General features: G+C 66.6%; 7 protein-coding genes across 7 annotated transcripts in view; 3 read left to right on the plus strand and 4 right to left on the minus strand.

Annotated features, from left to right (window-relative positions):
* The first annotated feature begins 911 nt into the window (after positions 1-911).
* On the plus strand, positions 912-4,440 carry MICPUCDRAFT_54711 (choline transporter like family). The gene is made up of 6 exons (XM_003064658.1): positions 912-1,147; positions 1,339-1,806; positions 1,966-3,002; positions 3,096-3,350; positions 3,470-3,950; positions 4,131-4,440. The coding sequence occupies exons 1-6, from the start codon at positions 962-964 to the stop codon at positions 4,305-4,307; spliced, it is 2,604 nt and encodes an 867-aa protein (XP_003064704.1). The 5' UTR covers positions 912-961; the 3' UTR covers positions 4,308-4,440.
* Positions 4,441-4,456: 16 nt separating this feature from the next.
* On the minus strand, positions 4,457-4,962 carry MICPUCDRAFT_54712 (uncharacterized protein; the record flags this gene model as incomplete). The annotated part of the gene is made up of 2 exons (XM_003064780.1): positions 4,457-4,537; positions 4,792-4,962. 2 exons carry the CDS (start codon positions 4,960-4,962, stop codon positions 4,457-4,459), a joined length of 252 nt encoding a protein of 83 aa, XP_003064826.1.
* Positions 4,963-5,168: 206 nt separating this feature from the next.
* Positions 5,169-7,970, minus strand: MICPUCDRAFT_67802 (uncharacterized protein). Its single transcript, XM_003064781.1, has 7 exons — positions 7,960-7,970; positions 7,293-7,620; positions 6,868-7,075; positions 6,482-6,710; positions 5,970-6,360; positions 5,575-5,775; positions 5,169-5,392 (listed from the first exon to the last, which is right to left on the minus strand). Exons 2-7 carry the CDS (start codon positions 7,464-7,466, stop codon positions 5,249-5,251), a joined length of 1,347 nt encoding a protein of 448 aa, XP_003064827.1. The 5' UTR covers positions 7,467-7,620; positions 7,960-7,970; the 3' UTR covers positions 5,169-5,248.
* Positions 7,971-8,198: 228 nt separating this feature from the next.
* Positions 8,199-9,616, plus strand: MICPUCDRAFT_43664 (uncharacterized protein; the record flags this gene model as incomplete). The annotated part of the gene is made up of 2 exons (XM_003064659.1): positions 8,199-9,159; positions 9,339-9,616. 2 exons carry the CDS (start codon positions 8,199-8,201, stop codon positions 9,614-9,616), a joined length of 1,239 nt encoding a protein of 412 aa, XP_003064705.1.
* Positions 9,617-9,778: 162 nt separating this feature from the next.
* MICPUCDRAFT_54715 (uncharacterized protein) lies at positions 9,779-11,080 on the minus strand (the record flags this gene model as incomplete). Its single annotated transcript, XM_003064782.1, has 2 exons — positions 9,779-10,302; positions 10,693-11,080. The coding sequence occupies 2 exons, from the start codon at positions 11,078-11,080 to the stop codon at positions 9,779-9,781; spliced, it is 912 nt and encodes a 303-aa protein (XP_003064828.1).
* Positions 11,081-12,071: 991 nt separating this feature from the next.
* Positions 12,072-12,278, plus strand: MICPUCDRAFT_54716 (uncharacterized protein; the record flags this gene model as incomplete). Its single annotated transcript, XM_003064660.1, has 1 exon — positions 12,072-12,278. The coding sequence occupies one exon, from the start codon at positions 12,072-12,074 to the stop codon at positions 12,276-12,278; it is 207 nt and encodes a 68-aa protein (XP_003064706.1).
* Positions 12,279-12,401: 123 nt separating this feature from the next.
* The window catches only part of MICPUCDRAFT_43666 (heat shock transcription factor), a gene marked incomplete at both ends in the record, with an annotated part of 1,134 nt that continues 480 nt past the window's right edge, over positions 12,402-13,055 (minus strand). The window contains one exon of the mRNA XM_003064783.1: positions 12,402-12,758. Within this exon, the coding sequence (XP_003064829.1) occupies positions 12,402-12,758 (357 nt within the window). The remainder of the gene's footprint in view (positions 12,759-13,055) is intronic.

Genomic DNA, 13,055 nt, shown 5'->3' on the forward strand with positions numbered 1-13,055 from the left:
CAAAACGCGAAGGCGCACGCACTCGCGCCGTCGCGCGACCAGCGCGTCCTTCGCGTCGAGGAGCTCGAGATCCAAGCGACGCGCCCTCGCCTCCGCGGCGTCGCCGTCCGTCGATCGATCGACCCGATCCCGCGCGTTCGTCGTCGCGACGCGCGCGGACGCGGCGACGACGCCGTCGCACACCCGCGCGAGCTCGTCCCCTTTCGCGAGGAGCGCCGCCGCGAGCCTGGACGTCGCGTCCGAGGAGGAGAAGGAGGAGGAGGCGCCGACGGCGAGGACTCGCAGCTCGTTCCGCAGCGTGCGCGCACGCTCGGCGTCGCGTCGAAGCGTCGAGATGGCATCGCTGGCCGCGTCGTCGTCGACGTCGTCGCGCGGCGTCGGCGGCGTCCACGGCGTCGGCGCGTACGTCGTCGTCTTGAACGCGAACGGCGGCGGCGGCGGCGGCGGCGACGCGGCGACGGCGTCGCCGTTGCTCGCGTCTCGAAGCGGAGAAGATCCGAGTCCGACTCCGCCGCGCCCGACGCGCCGTTCGCCGCTCCAGTGCGCGACGTGCCGCGTCGCGGGCGTGCTCGGCTCGAGCCGCGCGGCGCTCCGCGTCTGATGAGCCGCGCTCGACGACGCTCTGCGGGGGGGCGTCGCCGCGGCGGCGGCGTCGTCGCGCCATCGCGCGGGCGAGCGCGACCACGACATCGCGCGGGCGCCACTGGGAGCGTCCGAAGAAACGGCTCTGAGAGGGCAGCGGCCGACAGTGCGGGCGCGCGTCTCCTGTACTACGTACGCGCGCGGTGGGTACTGTACGAGCTTTTAGTCAGGCTACCGAGGCCGCGGCTTTCATTGGTCAACGGCTTGCTTGCGAAGAAAAAAGAGCGAATCATCCATCCCGCGCTCGGCACTTCGAGGGCGCGCGCGCTGCCAGAGGCGGAAGCGACGCGCGGGGCCAACACCACCGCGCGCCGCCATCATGAGCAACCGCGTCGCCGCGTCGACGACGTACTCCCCGCGGCGGTCGCGGTCGGGGAGGACGACAAACTCCGTCGCGGCGTACACGGACTACGACGAGCGCGACGACGACGTCGAGCGAGCGCGGTCGTACGCCGCGAGTGGGAGCTACGCGGAGAGCGAGCTCGACAGCGCGAACGGTCTTCCGGTGCGACGACTGGAACGACGTCCATCGCATCGCGTCTCGTCCCCCGTTTGCGCTTCTTCGAGACGTCCGGTCCGATCGTTCCTCCGCGCGCGCGCGCGTTCCCCAATCCCCCGCGCCATCCCTCCTCCTCCTCCTCCTCCTCCTCGTCCTCCCTCTGACGCCGTCCCGTCCGTCCGCGCGCGCGCCCGCAGGATCCGTACGACGAGTGGGACTACGCCGAGCGCGGGCCGATGGCTCGGATGCAAGACGCGAAAAAGCGCGAGAAGGAGGCGGACGAGGAGCGCCGCCGACGCGGCGAGGTCTTCGACGCGGGACCAACCTTCGGTGGTAACGGCGTGCCGCCCGGGGACGTCACGACGGCGAACCCGGCGGGAATCAAGAGCCCCAGGAACACGAAGCACGGCGCGCGGTACTCCTCCGGCAAGGCGAAGGCGATCGCGCGGTGGCACGAGACGATACCGCACGAGCTCGACTTTGTCGGCCCGGAGAGCTACCCCAGGCGGTTCCGCGACGGGTGGGGCGTCTACATCATGTGCGTGCTGACCGCGCTGTGCCTCATTCTCGGCGCGGTCGCGATCGAGAGCGGCGACGACGCGTACCTGTGGTACCTGAATAACGCTCAGGCGCGTTCTATCTCACACTGGTCCCCATACGACCCCGTTCGCGTGGTGAACGCCGATCCTTAAGGACTTCGCCCGTCGCATCTCTCCGCCCAGGGTCCCTCGGTTTCAATCCCGACACACCGCGACGCCTTTCGACTCCGCTTCTGACGCCTTTGAACTCCACCCCGACGTCGCTTTGTATGGAACGACCCTCAGGGCGCGCTGTGCGGCGCCGGCGAAGGCGTGGGCGGGTCGAGGTACCTCTGGCATCCGAACGACACGTCCGGGAGCGACAGGGACGCGGTCTGCGTGGAGAAGTGCCCGACGATCGGGCAGCAGATGTGCGTCGGCGGCGGGAAGGGCGTCGTCGCGAGCGGTCGGCGGCGGTTTAGTAGGCGGAGGTTGCTCGAAGAAGAAGCCGACGACGACGATTGGACGGATGACGATGATCGGACAGAGACTACGGGACCCACACGGTCGCTGCTCGCGGCGGCGCCGCCCGCGTCCGACTGCGCCGGCGGCGTCTGGGTCGAGGCCGCGCTCGATTACTCCGCCGCGTTCCACGCGTGTGTCCCGGCGAAGATGGCGGAGCAGTCGCAGCCCGCGTCGACGCGACAAGCTACGATCGACGCCGCCTTTAAGATCGCGTCGGAGCCGGTGAACACCCTGGAGCGGTTCGTGAGCAACGTGGCCATAGGCGACGTGCTCACGGCGAGATACGCCATCGTGCTCGGCATCGTGATCTCCTTCGTCGTCGCGTACGTGCTCGCGCTCGTGCTCGAGGGCGACGCGTTCGCGTTCACGATCGTCTCGTGCGTCGGCGGCGTCGCGGTGACGATATTCGGGGGGCTGTGCATGTGCCTGGCGGCGTCGCCGCTGGCGTCGAGCGAAGCCGTCGACGACGTCGCGAAGAACGACGTCGACGCGCGTCTCACGTACGGCGAGCACCTGGACACCGCGTGGCCGTTCCTCGGGGCGGTGCTCTTGCTCATCGCGGTGTTCCTCGTGGGCGTGCTGTTCGTCAAGAGGAAAGCGTTGCACGTCGCGGTGCTGTTTTTGGACCAGGCGGCGGAAATCTTACAAAACGCCGAGCTCATGATGACCATCGTGACGACGACGACGATCCCGCTCGTCGCCGTCATGTCCTTCTTCGGCACCGCGTTCGTGTACCTCTCCGCGCTCGCGTCCGAGTCGATGGGGACGGAGTACGATGAGAATACCGCGCCGATGCACATCATCTACCGCGTCCTCAGGTGCGTTCTATACAAAAGTTTTTCACCCACCGCTCGGTTTCAACATTTGATCGCTCCCCCTTTCAACTGACCCTTCCGGTGAACTGTCCTCAGCGCGCTCGTCGTCGTCGGCGCGGCGTGGTGGATCCTGTTCATCGTGCTCTGCGTGCGCTGCGTCGTCTCGATGCACGTCTGCGCGTGGTTTTGGAGCAAAGAGCCGAGGAACGAGCGGTGCCGCGAGACGACGTTTTACACCGCGCTGCACCGGACGCTGGCGTTTCACGCCGGCTCGCTCGCGATGCTCGCGACCTGGATCCTTCTGTACGCGCCGAAGCAGCTCGCGAGCCGCGCGTACTACTTGACGTTTAGGTGCGTTCTACTGTATGCAAACGTTTTTCGCCCATCCCTCGGTTTTATTAACGCTCGATCGCGTGGGTCCCTTTCAACTGACCGACGAATGAACTATTTTTGTATGTAACGCACCTCAGGCGGAAGGGCGGCAGGGGCGCGTGGAATCCCGGGAACGACGCGCTGGCGTACCAGCCGGGCGCGGTGTGCCAGATCGCGCTCCACGGAGTCGCGTTGAAGCGCGCGGCGCGGTACCAGCTGCACCTTAAGATGCGCCACGGCCCGCTCGTCGACTTGTGCTTCGACGCCTCGCGGTCCGTGCTCGTGTGCGGGTGCTTGCTCACCATGGGCGCGACCGTGAGTTGCGTCGCGATGCTCTTGCACGTGAGCTTCCTCGTGGCGCAGGACGATTTGAACAACTCGTTATTTCCCGGATTATTCGCCGCAGCATTCGCCGCGGCGATGTTCTCCGCGTTCGTCGTCGCGTTCACCGAGGCGATGGAGACGCTCGTGCAGTGCTTCTGCGAGGACACGGAGCGCAACGACGGCAGCATGGGACGGCCGTATTACATGCCCAAGTCGCTCCTGGTGTTGGTGTTGGAAAAGGTGCAGGGGCGAAAGGTGCGTTCTATGTCACACTGGTCCCCGTACGACCCCGTCGGCGTGGCGAACGCCGATCCTTAAGGACTTTGCCCGGCGCATCTCTCCGCCCAGGGTCCCTCGCTTTCAATCCCCGCCCTCGACGCCTTTCAACTCCGCTTCTGACGCCTTTCAACTCCACCCCGACGTTCGCTCCGAAAGACGCCGACGACGGAGGACGCGGACGCGTTTTACGCGGAGAAGATAAAGGCGGAGCAGTCGAGACGGAAGGAGGGGCGGCGCGAGCGGCGGCGGCTCGCGACCGCGGAGGAGGAGCGGCGGCGGAGGGAAGAGGAGCGCGCGGAGCGCGGGCGGAACACGTGCTTCGGGTTGTGTTAGCAGCGTTCGATGAGGACTTTGACGCGATGCTTAGAGTAAATATAATTACAATCACGCGCCGCCTGCCGCGGATGGCGACTGACGGCGCGTGATGAGAAGGGCGCGCGACGAGGATCCGCGCGCGTCCGCGACGATCGACGCTCGCGCGCTCACTTCTTCGGCGCGTCCTCCGGGAAGTTGTCGCACCACGCCTGGCTCGGGATCCGTCGCGTCGGCGACAGCGGGCGTTGCTGCGAGAGAAGAGGAGACGGACGAGAGAGGCGTCGTCGCGTCGGTCAGAGGAGAGACGACGCCATTTGCGCGAGGATGGATGGATGGGTGGACGGAAGAGAGCGGCGAGGCGTTCGCTCGTTCGGAAGCCGCCGCGGCGGTCGATCGACCGCGCGCGTCGCCGCGATCGATTCGAAGAAAAAGTCGCGGTCGCGCGCCGCGCCGCGACGCGAGCGGAGAGCGGAGAGGAGCGGGGGCGGCGTCGCGCGCGCACCTCCACCTTCCGGCTGTAGCTGAAGATCGCGACCGCCGCGGCGCCCGCGGCGAGGAACCCGATCGCGGTGTTCCGCTTCCACGCCTTGGGATCGGCGAACCACCCGCCCGCGGGGGACCACACGCGCGAGGTGTCGAACCCGGACGGGAACTTCGTGGGAGGCGCGCCCATGATCGATCGGAGCGCGTGCCGACGCGCGCGCGGCGATCTCTGACGGACGCGCCGAACGACTTCTTGCCCTAATAAAACTCGCGAAGAGTTGCCCCGATCGCGATGGACCAGTTGCAGGTAGTTGCGCGCGTTCGATTCAAACTAAATACACATAGAGTACGAGTACGTGTACGCGTAATTTCTGTCGGGACGCATCAGGCCGCGGCGAATGAGTGCGAACGATGAACGAGAGACGCGCCTACCCGTCTTCTCACACGATACGAACGCGAACGCGAACGCGAACGCGTCATCCCTCCTCCCCAAACTCCCTCGTGAACCGCTCGTGCTCCTCCAAGTCCCCCGCCGCCACCGTCGGCCGCGCGCGCGCCAGCACCTTCCTGAAGTCGTTCGCCGAGATCGGCGGCGGATGCACCCTCTCCCCGAGCCCGTCCTGTCGGGGTGGATTGATTTCAAAGGCGTCAGGGGTGGAGTTGAAAGGCGTCGAGGTGTGTCGGGATTGAAAGCGAGGGACCCTGGGCGGAGATAAATGACCGCCGGGAGAGAAAGTCCTTAAGGAATAAAGTTCACAACGCGAACGCGGTCGTATGGGGACCAGTGTGAGATGGGACGCGCCTCCGCCAGCTGCTCCAGCGTCCGCTCCCACGCGTCGGGGTCGCCGGGCGAGCACGGGACGTACCGCTCGTCGCCGTCGGGTCCGGTGGTCGTCTTGAAGTGCGTCGCCTCCTGCGTCTTTCGCACGGGCTCGTACAGGACGTCTTTGACGACGTGGTCGATGTCGCTGCCGCTGAACCCCTCGCTCTGCGCGCCGAGCGACTGAGGGTCGTTCCATACGAGCGAACGTCGGGGTGGAGTTGAAAGGCGTCAGGTGGAGTTGAAAGGCGCCGAGGGCGGGGATTGAAAGCGAGGGGTACGTAGGCGGAGAGATGCGCCGAGAGAGAAAGTCCTTAAGGATCGACGTTCACCACGCGAACGGGGTCGTATGGGGACCGGCGTGAGATAGAACGCGCCTGAAAATCCGCGTCTGTGAGATCGTGCGGCGTCTCTCCCACGTGCACTCTGAACATGTGCGCCCTCGCGGGCGCGTCCGGCAGCGGGATGTATATCCGCTTGTCGAACCGCCTTCGAACCGCCTGGTCGAGCTGGTACGGCGTGTTCGTCGCCGCGAGCACCAAGACGCGGCCCGCTTCGTTGCCCACCCCTTGCATCTGCACGAGAATCTCAGTCTTGATCCGCCGCGACGCCTCGCTCTCGCCGCCCTCGCCGCGCGCGCCACACAGCGCGTCGATCTCGTCGATGAAGATGATCGACGGGCTTTTCTCTCTCGCCATCGTGAAGAGCTGGTTCACGAGCTTCTCGGACTCGCCCATCCACTTCGAGACGAGGTCGGAGGATGAGATGCTGATGGATGAGGGTCGTTCCATACAAAAATAGTTAGTTCACCGGTCAGTTGAAAGGGTCCGCGATCAAATATTGAAACCGAGCGGTGGGTGAAAAAATGTTTGTAGTGAACAGAACGCACCTGAAAAACGTCGAGTCCGCCTCCGTGGCCACCGCTTTCGCGAGGAAAGACTTCCCGGTGCCGGGGGGACCGTACAGAAGGAAACCGCTCCACGCTTTGCGTTTCCCGGTGAAGAACTGCGGGAACTTGACCGGGAGGATGACCGCCTCTTTCAGCGCTTCCTTCGCCGAGGTCAGGCCCGCGACGTCGTCCCACTTGACGTCCGGCTTTTCCGTGACGATGGCTCCGCCTGCGGGCGGGCGGGCGGATGGACGGGTGGGCGGCGACGCGCGGAGGCCACAGAGTGGTCAGCGAGTGATGATTGCGATTCGAATAGATTCGGTGACGTGGAACGGCGCGCGGTCGGGGAAGAGACACGTGTCGCGAAGAGACACGTGGGCGCGCACCGAGCGCGCCGCGCATCTTGCTCATCTCGTCGTCCTCCGCGCCCCCCTTCCCGACGCCGCCCTTCTTAGTATCCTTCGGCCGCGCCTTGATGAGCTCAGGCGACGCGTTCGGGTTCGTGCGCCCGTCCGCGGCGGCGTCGTCCGCGTCCATGAGCTTCTTGAGCTCCTCCGCGCGTTCCAGGTACTCCGTGAACTTGGTCTTGATGGTCTGAGGGTCGACGGTGCGCGCGAAGCGACGACGGGGCGGAGTCGTTGAAAGGCGTCAGGGGCGGAGTTGAAAGGCGCCGCCGCAGGGTTGTCGGGATTGTGAGCGAGGGACCCTGGGCGGAGAGAGACGACCGCCCCGCCGGGAGAGAAAGTCCTTAAGGAATGAAGTTCACAACGCGAACGCGGTCGTATGGGAACCGGTGTGACACGGGACGCGCCTGCTGCATCATCGGATTCTTCTCGTATTTCAGATACACGGTGAAGTGATCGAGCGCGGACGTGTAGAGCTTGAACGCCGCGGCGTACTCCGACGCCTTGTCCCTCTCCACGGCTTCCTTCACCAGCGCGATCGCCTTCTCGCGGATCGCGATGCCGCCGCCGAGGTCGCCCATGTTTGTTTGATAGAACGACGACGAGAACGACGACGACGACGACGACGACGACGACGACAGCTGTCCCTTTTTTTCAACGCGGACACCCGGAGACGCGGGGCGAGATCCGTCCGCGCGGGGGACCGTGCCCGCGACGTTACGTTCGCGGCGTCTTCTGCGGCGTGCGCGGTCGGGGGAGGACGACGTCCGTCGGCGAGGGAGCGCGGGAGCGCGGGGTGGTGCGGGTGGACGGGGCGGACGGGGACGAGACCGCGGGCGGGCGCGCGCGAGCGCGTCCGTCGCGTTTCATCTTCCGATGTCGACAACGCGAGGGAGACGAGGACGCGTCCGAAGATGGGATGGGAGGGAGTCGACGACGCCGCGGACGGACGGACGCCGCGCCGCGCCGCGCGGGTCGGTGACGCCGCGGGCGAGGAACGACGTACGTCCGTCCGACGAGAGGAGGAGGAGGAGGACGACGACGACGCGAGAGGGATGGAAGCGAGCGACGCACCGTGGCTTCCGCGCGGCGTGATGAGACGCGCGGGGGAACAAGACAAGACGAGTCGACGCGATCGGCGCGCGTACGCGTACGGGGCGTCGCGTCCTGACTGGGCCGCATACGTTTTTTTCGTACGAATACAATCGACGACCTGAGAACAAAAGTCATAATTTTTTAGCCACGACGACGGTGATGCTCGCCTCGTCCCGGCATCCTTCCGCGCGCGCGCCTCGCCTCGCCTCGCCGCCGCGATGGTCGACTACTCTAAGTGGGACGCGCTCGACGTCGGCGCCGACGGCGACGACGACGACGCCGCGCGCCGCCGCGGCGCGCCGCGGGTCACGCGTCTGGAGGGCCCGAGCCGCGTGACGTTCGGAGGGCCGAACCTCGATCGCGACGCGATCGTCGCGGAGGTGCGCGCGCCGGATCCGGACGCGCGTCCTCCGCCTGATCCACCGCGGCGGTCGTCCGCGATCGACTACGCGCGGTTCGATCGCGTCGCCGCGGACGTCTCCAGCAGCGACGACGAGCGAGAGTACTTCGAAGACGACGCGTGGGCGTTGAAGCACGGACTAAGAGCGCCTCCGAGCGCGTCCGACGCGTCAAAAGCAGTCGTGGGGCCGAGGAGGGAGTACGTCGGCGCGATGCCGCCGCCGTCGGAGCCGCCGCCGGGGTACTTCCCGAAGACGCGAGGGATCGGCGAGCCGTCGCCGCCGCCCATCGGGAACGCGAGGACGGTGCGTCTGACGGGGACGACGCCGGCGACGGCGGCGGCGAACGCGATGGCGATGGCGAACGCGCAGCCGGCGAACGCGGCGAACGCGGCGAACGCGGCGGGCTCGAGCGGCGACGACGCGACGACAGCCGCGAGTAAGGCGGCGTCCGCGTTTGCGGCGCGCAAAGAGAAGTTCACGCTCAACGGCGGCGAGGAGAGGGAGAGCGAGAGTTCCGGCGGGCGCTACGTGTGGTGCCAAGACGAGAGAGAGGCGACGATCAGCGCGTTCGCGCCCGCCGGCGCCAAGGCGAAGGACGTCGTCGTGAAGTGCACGCCGACGAAGATAAGCGTAACGCACATGGGCCACACGTTACTCGACGACGAGTTCGCGCATCCGATAGACCCCGAGCACCGCGACCGCGACGACGAGATCAACGGGCACCTGGACGATTACGACGCGTGCGATAACTTTGAATTCGGCGACTGGGAGCTGTGCGGTGCGTCGAGACCGCTCCCCGCACGACCCCGTTCGCGCGTCGCGCGTCGTTTCTTAAGGACTTCTTTTCTTTCGCGCGCTGTGAACCTCACGTTTTGACACGTTGGATATTTATCCACCAATCGCATACCCGCATACCTGACGCGTGTCGTCCCTCGACCTATCGTCGCGTCGTCGCAGACTACGAGCCGCGCGGCGTCGGCGACGAGCGACGGTGCGTGCGCGTCACGGTGCGAAAGAAGAACCTCGGGATGATGACGCACTGGTGGCGCCGCGCGACGAAGCGCGGCGACGAGATCCCCGTGGAGGCGCTCAAGACGCGGAAGCCCGGAAAGGGCGAGGAGAGTCACCGGGTGTGGGAGGAGGCGCAGGCGATGTTCAAGGAGAAGGTGGCGGCGCGACGGCCCCCCGTGATGATCGACCGCGAGACCGGGGAGGTGGTTCCGCCGGAGGATTAGGATTAGGATTCGGATTCGGGCGACGCGATTCGGGCGCGCGGGTGACGACGGACGATCGATCGAACGAACATCCTATACTGTAGAACGCGTCGTGACATTATTGTCATCACGTCGCTCGCGACATACCGTCGATCCTCCCGCGCGCGTCGGCTCGCTCGCTCGTCAACACTTCGGCTGGCCGCCGTCCTCGTGCCCGCCGAGCTCCTCCTTCAAGTTATTGTACGGGTACGTCCTCGGCGCGAACGGCACCGTGGACGCCTTATCCAGATACCCCGCGAAGTGATACAGGCCGACGAAAAAACCTAACCCGGTGGCCAACAACGCCGCCGCGCCACGCTTCGACAGCACGTTCTCCGGGACCTTGTCCAGCGCGGACTCCGGGTTCCCGTCGCCGATGTCCCACGTGAGCTCGGCCTCTTCCGGGATCTGGGGATACGAATCGTCGGTTCGGTTGGGGGGATACGAATCGTCAGTCGGAGGAGGACGACGCGCGCGGCGGTGTAGGGTTTTTTTTTTCGGTTCTCGACGCGCGGGCGTCGATCGAGGCGAGGGGCGGGGCGCGCGACGATCGATCGATCGGTCGGTCGATCGCGCACCGGGGCCGTCGGCGGGCGGTGCGGCGGGACCGGGACGCCCATGCCGCCGTTGTTGACCGCGCTGACGCTGAACGCGCGCGCGCCCGGGGCCTGCGGAGGAGAAGGGGGAAGGGGGCGATGACGGCGCGTTCGTTCGTCAGCGCGTTCGCTCGCTCGTCAAAGGGCGCGAGCGCGAACGCGACGGGGGCGCGGGGAGGGACGTTCGAGCGCGCGGACGACGGACGCGCCTTGGCGAGCGCGTCGAAGTCGCGCGTCGCCGCTCTCAGAGCGCCGCTCGCGCGCGCGGCTCGGAGAAGAGCGCTCATGATGCCGACGCGCGTCCCCCGCGCGGCGTCCACTGGATGGATCGTTGACGCGTCGCGGTCGGGTCGCGAGCGAGGAGGCTTTTTCGAGGGCCGCCGATGCGTACATAGGTTCATCGGTCAGTTGAAAGGGGACGCGATCAAATGTTGAAACCGAGAGGTCGGTGAACGAACGAACACACGCGCGCGCGCGGAGATACCGGCACCGGATGGCGACGGTCCCTCGCGCGCGGCGCGCGCTCGCGTCGCTCCTCCGCGCGTCCGTCCTCCCCGCGTCGGCGTCGGCGGCGGCGGCGCGCGCGTCGACCTCGCCCTCGCCCTCGCCGCCGCGCGCGTGCGCCGCGCGTCAACTCCGCGCGTCGCACGACGACGCCGCGGTCGCGCGCGGCGACGCGCGATGGCGCATCCTCACGCCCGTCATAAGCGACCAGGTCTCCATTCCCGACGGCGTCGTCGGCGACGTCGCGGAGATAAACGTCGAGGTAGGCGACGTCGTCGACGAGGGGCACGTCGCGGTGGTCATCGAGACGCACAAGGCGTGCCTGAACGTGCGCGCGACCGGGCATCGGAGGATGGTGGTGACGGAGGTGCGTTCTATGTGCAAAAGTTTTTCACCCATCGCCCGGTTTCAACATTTGATCGCGTCCCCTTTCAACTGACCGGAGAACTCTTTTTGTACGGAACGACCTTTAGATCTTGACGCGACTCGACGCGGAGGTGCGCGAGGGCGAGCCGCTGCTGTCGGTCGAGCGCGCGACGTGATGACCGAGTAACAACTTAGCCCTAGTAGACGGGACGATCGATCGAGCGCGAGCGCGATCGATCGAGGGGGGCGGGACGCGTTCGTCGGTCGGTCGAGAGGGAGAACGCTCGAGGTTGACCCCGAGGGGCGTGAAACGGTGAAACGTTCGAGCGCGCGCGTTGGATCGATAAGTTTGATAGCAGTACGTTCGTCTGCTAGACACGCGTGTAGTTTGATGTGCTTATCTTAATAATACCTTCGTACATACTTAATCTACGTGTCTATACATACTTAATCTACACGTAACCAATACAACACCCTTCCCTTCCCTCCCTCCCCTCGCCGCTCGATCAATCCTTACCAGGTTTAGGCGAGAGACGCACGTCATCCCTCCCTCGCGCCGCCGCCTCGCCCGCCCACTGCTCGTACAGCTGTCGCGTCGCCAGCGCGTCGAACGACCCGGCGAATCCGGGAGCCGCCGCCGCCGCCGTCGTCGCAGCCGCCGGAATCGCCGCGTTCGACGACATCGCCACCTGAGCTTGCCACGCGCGAATCGCGTGCGGCGGGACGGTAAAACAGCGAGAGCAACTGATCCACCACCTGCTCCAACGTCGTCACGCGGTGCATCAGAACCAGCTCCGTCGCGCTGTGCGTGCCGAGCGCAGCCGCCACCGTAGACGGCTCAAGGTCGTTCCATACAAAGCGAAGTCGGGGTGGAGTTGAAAGGCGTCAGTTGGAGTTGAAAGGCAACGCGGGCGGGGATTGAAAGCGAGGGACCCTGGGCGGAGAGACACGCCGGGAAAAGTCCTTAAGGAATGGCGTTCACCACGGCGACGGGGTCGTATGGGGACCAGTGTATAGAACGCACCTCAAACCGCGTGTTGACCGCCCCCGCGGTCGAGGTCGCGCCATACTTCAACGGCGCCATTCCGTGGTGCGCGCGAATGTGCGCCATCGCGTCCGCGCTGGCGGCCGCCTGCGCCTGCGCCTGCGCCTGCGCCTGCGCCTGCACCTGCGCCTGATGAGGGTCGTTCCATACGAGCGACCGTCGGGGTGGAGTTGAAAGGCGTCAGTTGGAGTCGAAAGGCGTCGCGCGCGGGGATTGAAAGCGTGGAGTGGGCGGAGAGACACGCCGGGAAAAGTCCTTAAGGATCGGCGTTCACCACGCGGACGGGGTCGTATGGGAACCAGTGTATAGAACGCGCCTGCGCTTCCACGGCGGTTTTGATCTCCGCGGCGGCGCGCGCGTCCATCGCCGACTTCAACGCCAACGACAACGCCGCGTTGCGGGCGTCCGCCGCGGCGCCGTCGTTGGAGGGCTCGAGCGGCGGCGCCGGCGCCGACGCGCTGGCGGCGTCGCGTCTCGCCGCCGCCGCGGAGGCGGCTTCTTCGTTACGCGGCTTCGGCAGTCTTCTGCGAATGCGCACCATCGCGGATTCGCCGCCGCGGACGAAGTAGGGGTTGCTGAAGCTCCATCGCACGTTATCGCACTTGCGGAAACACTGCGCGATGGGATGGGAAGGGATGGGATGGGAACGTCAGCCGGCGGGCGCGGGGTCGCCAAGTTCGGAAAATTGATCGGAGAAAAAGATCGTTCGGGAACGGACAAGAGAGAGGATCGATCGACGCGCGAGGGGGCGCGCGCGCGCGGGCCGCGCGCGGGCGCGGGGCGCGGACGCCGCCGCCGGGTTCGCCGCGCGCGTCCCCGCGCGCGACGCCTCCCCGGCACCGCGCCGCGACCGATCGCGCGGGGGGGGGGGCGCGGGGAGGGAGGGGGCGAATCGACGCGACGCACGTAA

This window comes from Micromonas pusilla, assembly GCF_000151265.4.
Source record: "Micromonas pusilla CCMP1545 genomic scaffold MICPUCscaffold_18, whole genome shotgun sequence".
Taxonomy (NCBI): Eukaryota; Viridiplantae; Chlorophyta; class Mamiellophyceae; order Mamiellales; family Mamiellaceae; genus Micromonas; species Micromonas pusilla.

What these genes read in the sequence shown, in the direction of transcription:
- MICPUCDRAFT_54711 (XM_003064658.1), top strand. Translation starts at nt 962, where the DNA reads ATGAGCAACCGCGTCGCCGCGTCGACGACGTACTCCCCGCGGCGGTCG. An exon ending in ATCATCTACCGCGTCCTCAG is followed by an intron (nt 3,003 to 3,095) that starts GTGCGTTCTATA and finishes AACTGTCCTCAG; the next exon opens with CGCGCTCGTCGTCGTCGGCG. An exon ending in AAAAGGTGCAGGGGCGAAAG is followed by an intron (nt 3,951 to 4,130) that starts GTGCGTTCTATG and finishes TCGCTCCGAAAG; the next exon opens with ACGCCGACGACGGAGGACGC.
- MICPUCDRAFT_67802 (XM_003064781.1), bottom strand. Translation starts at nt 7,466, where the DNA reads ATGGGCGACCTCGGCGGCGGCATCGCGATCCGCGAGAAGGCGATCGCG. An exon ending in CAAGATGCGCGGCGCGCTCG is followed by an intron (nt 6,711 to 6,867) that starts GTGCGCGCCCAC and finishes GCCCGCCCGCAG; the next exon opens with GCGGAGCCATCGTCACGGAA. An exon ending in GCGGACTCGACGTTTTTCAG is followed by an intron (nt 6,361 to 6,481) that starts GTGCGTTCTGTT and finishes CTCATCCATCAG; the next exon opens with CATCTCATCCTCCGACCTCG.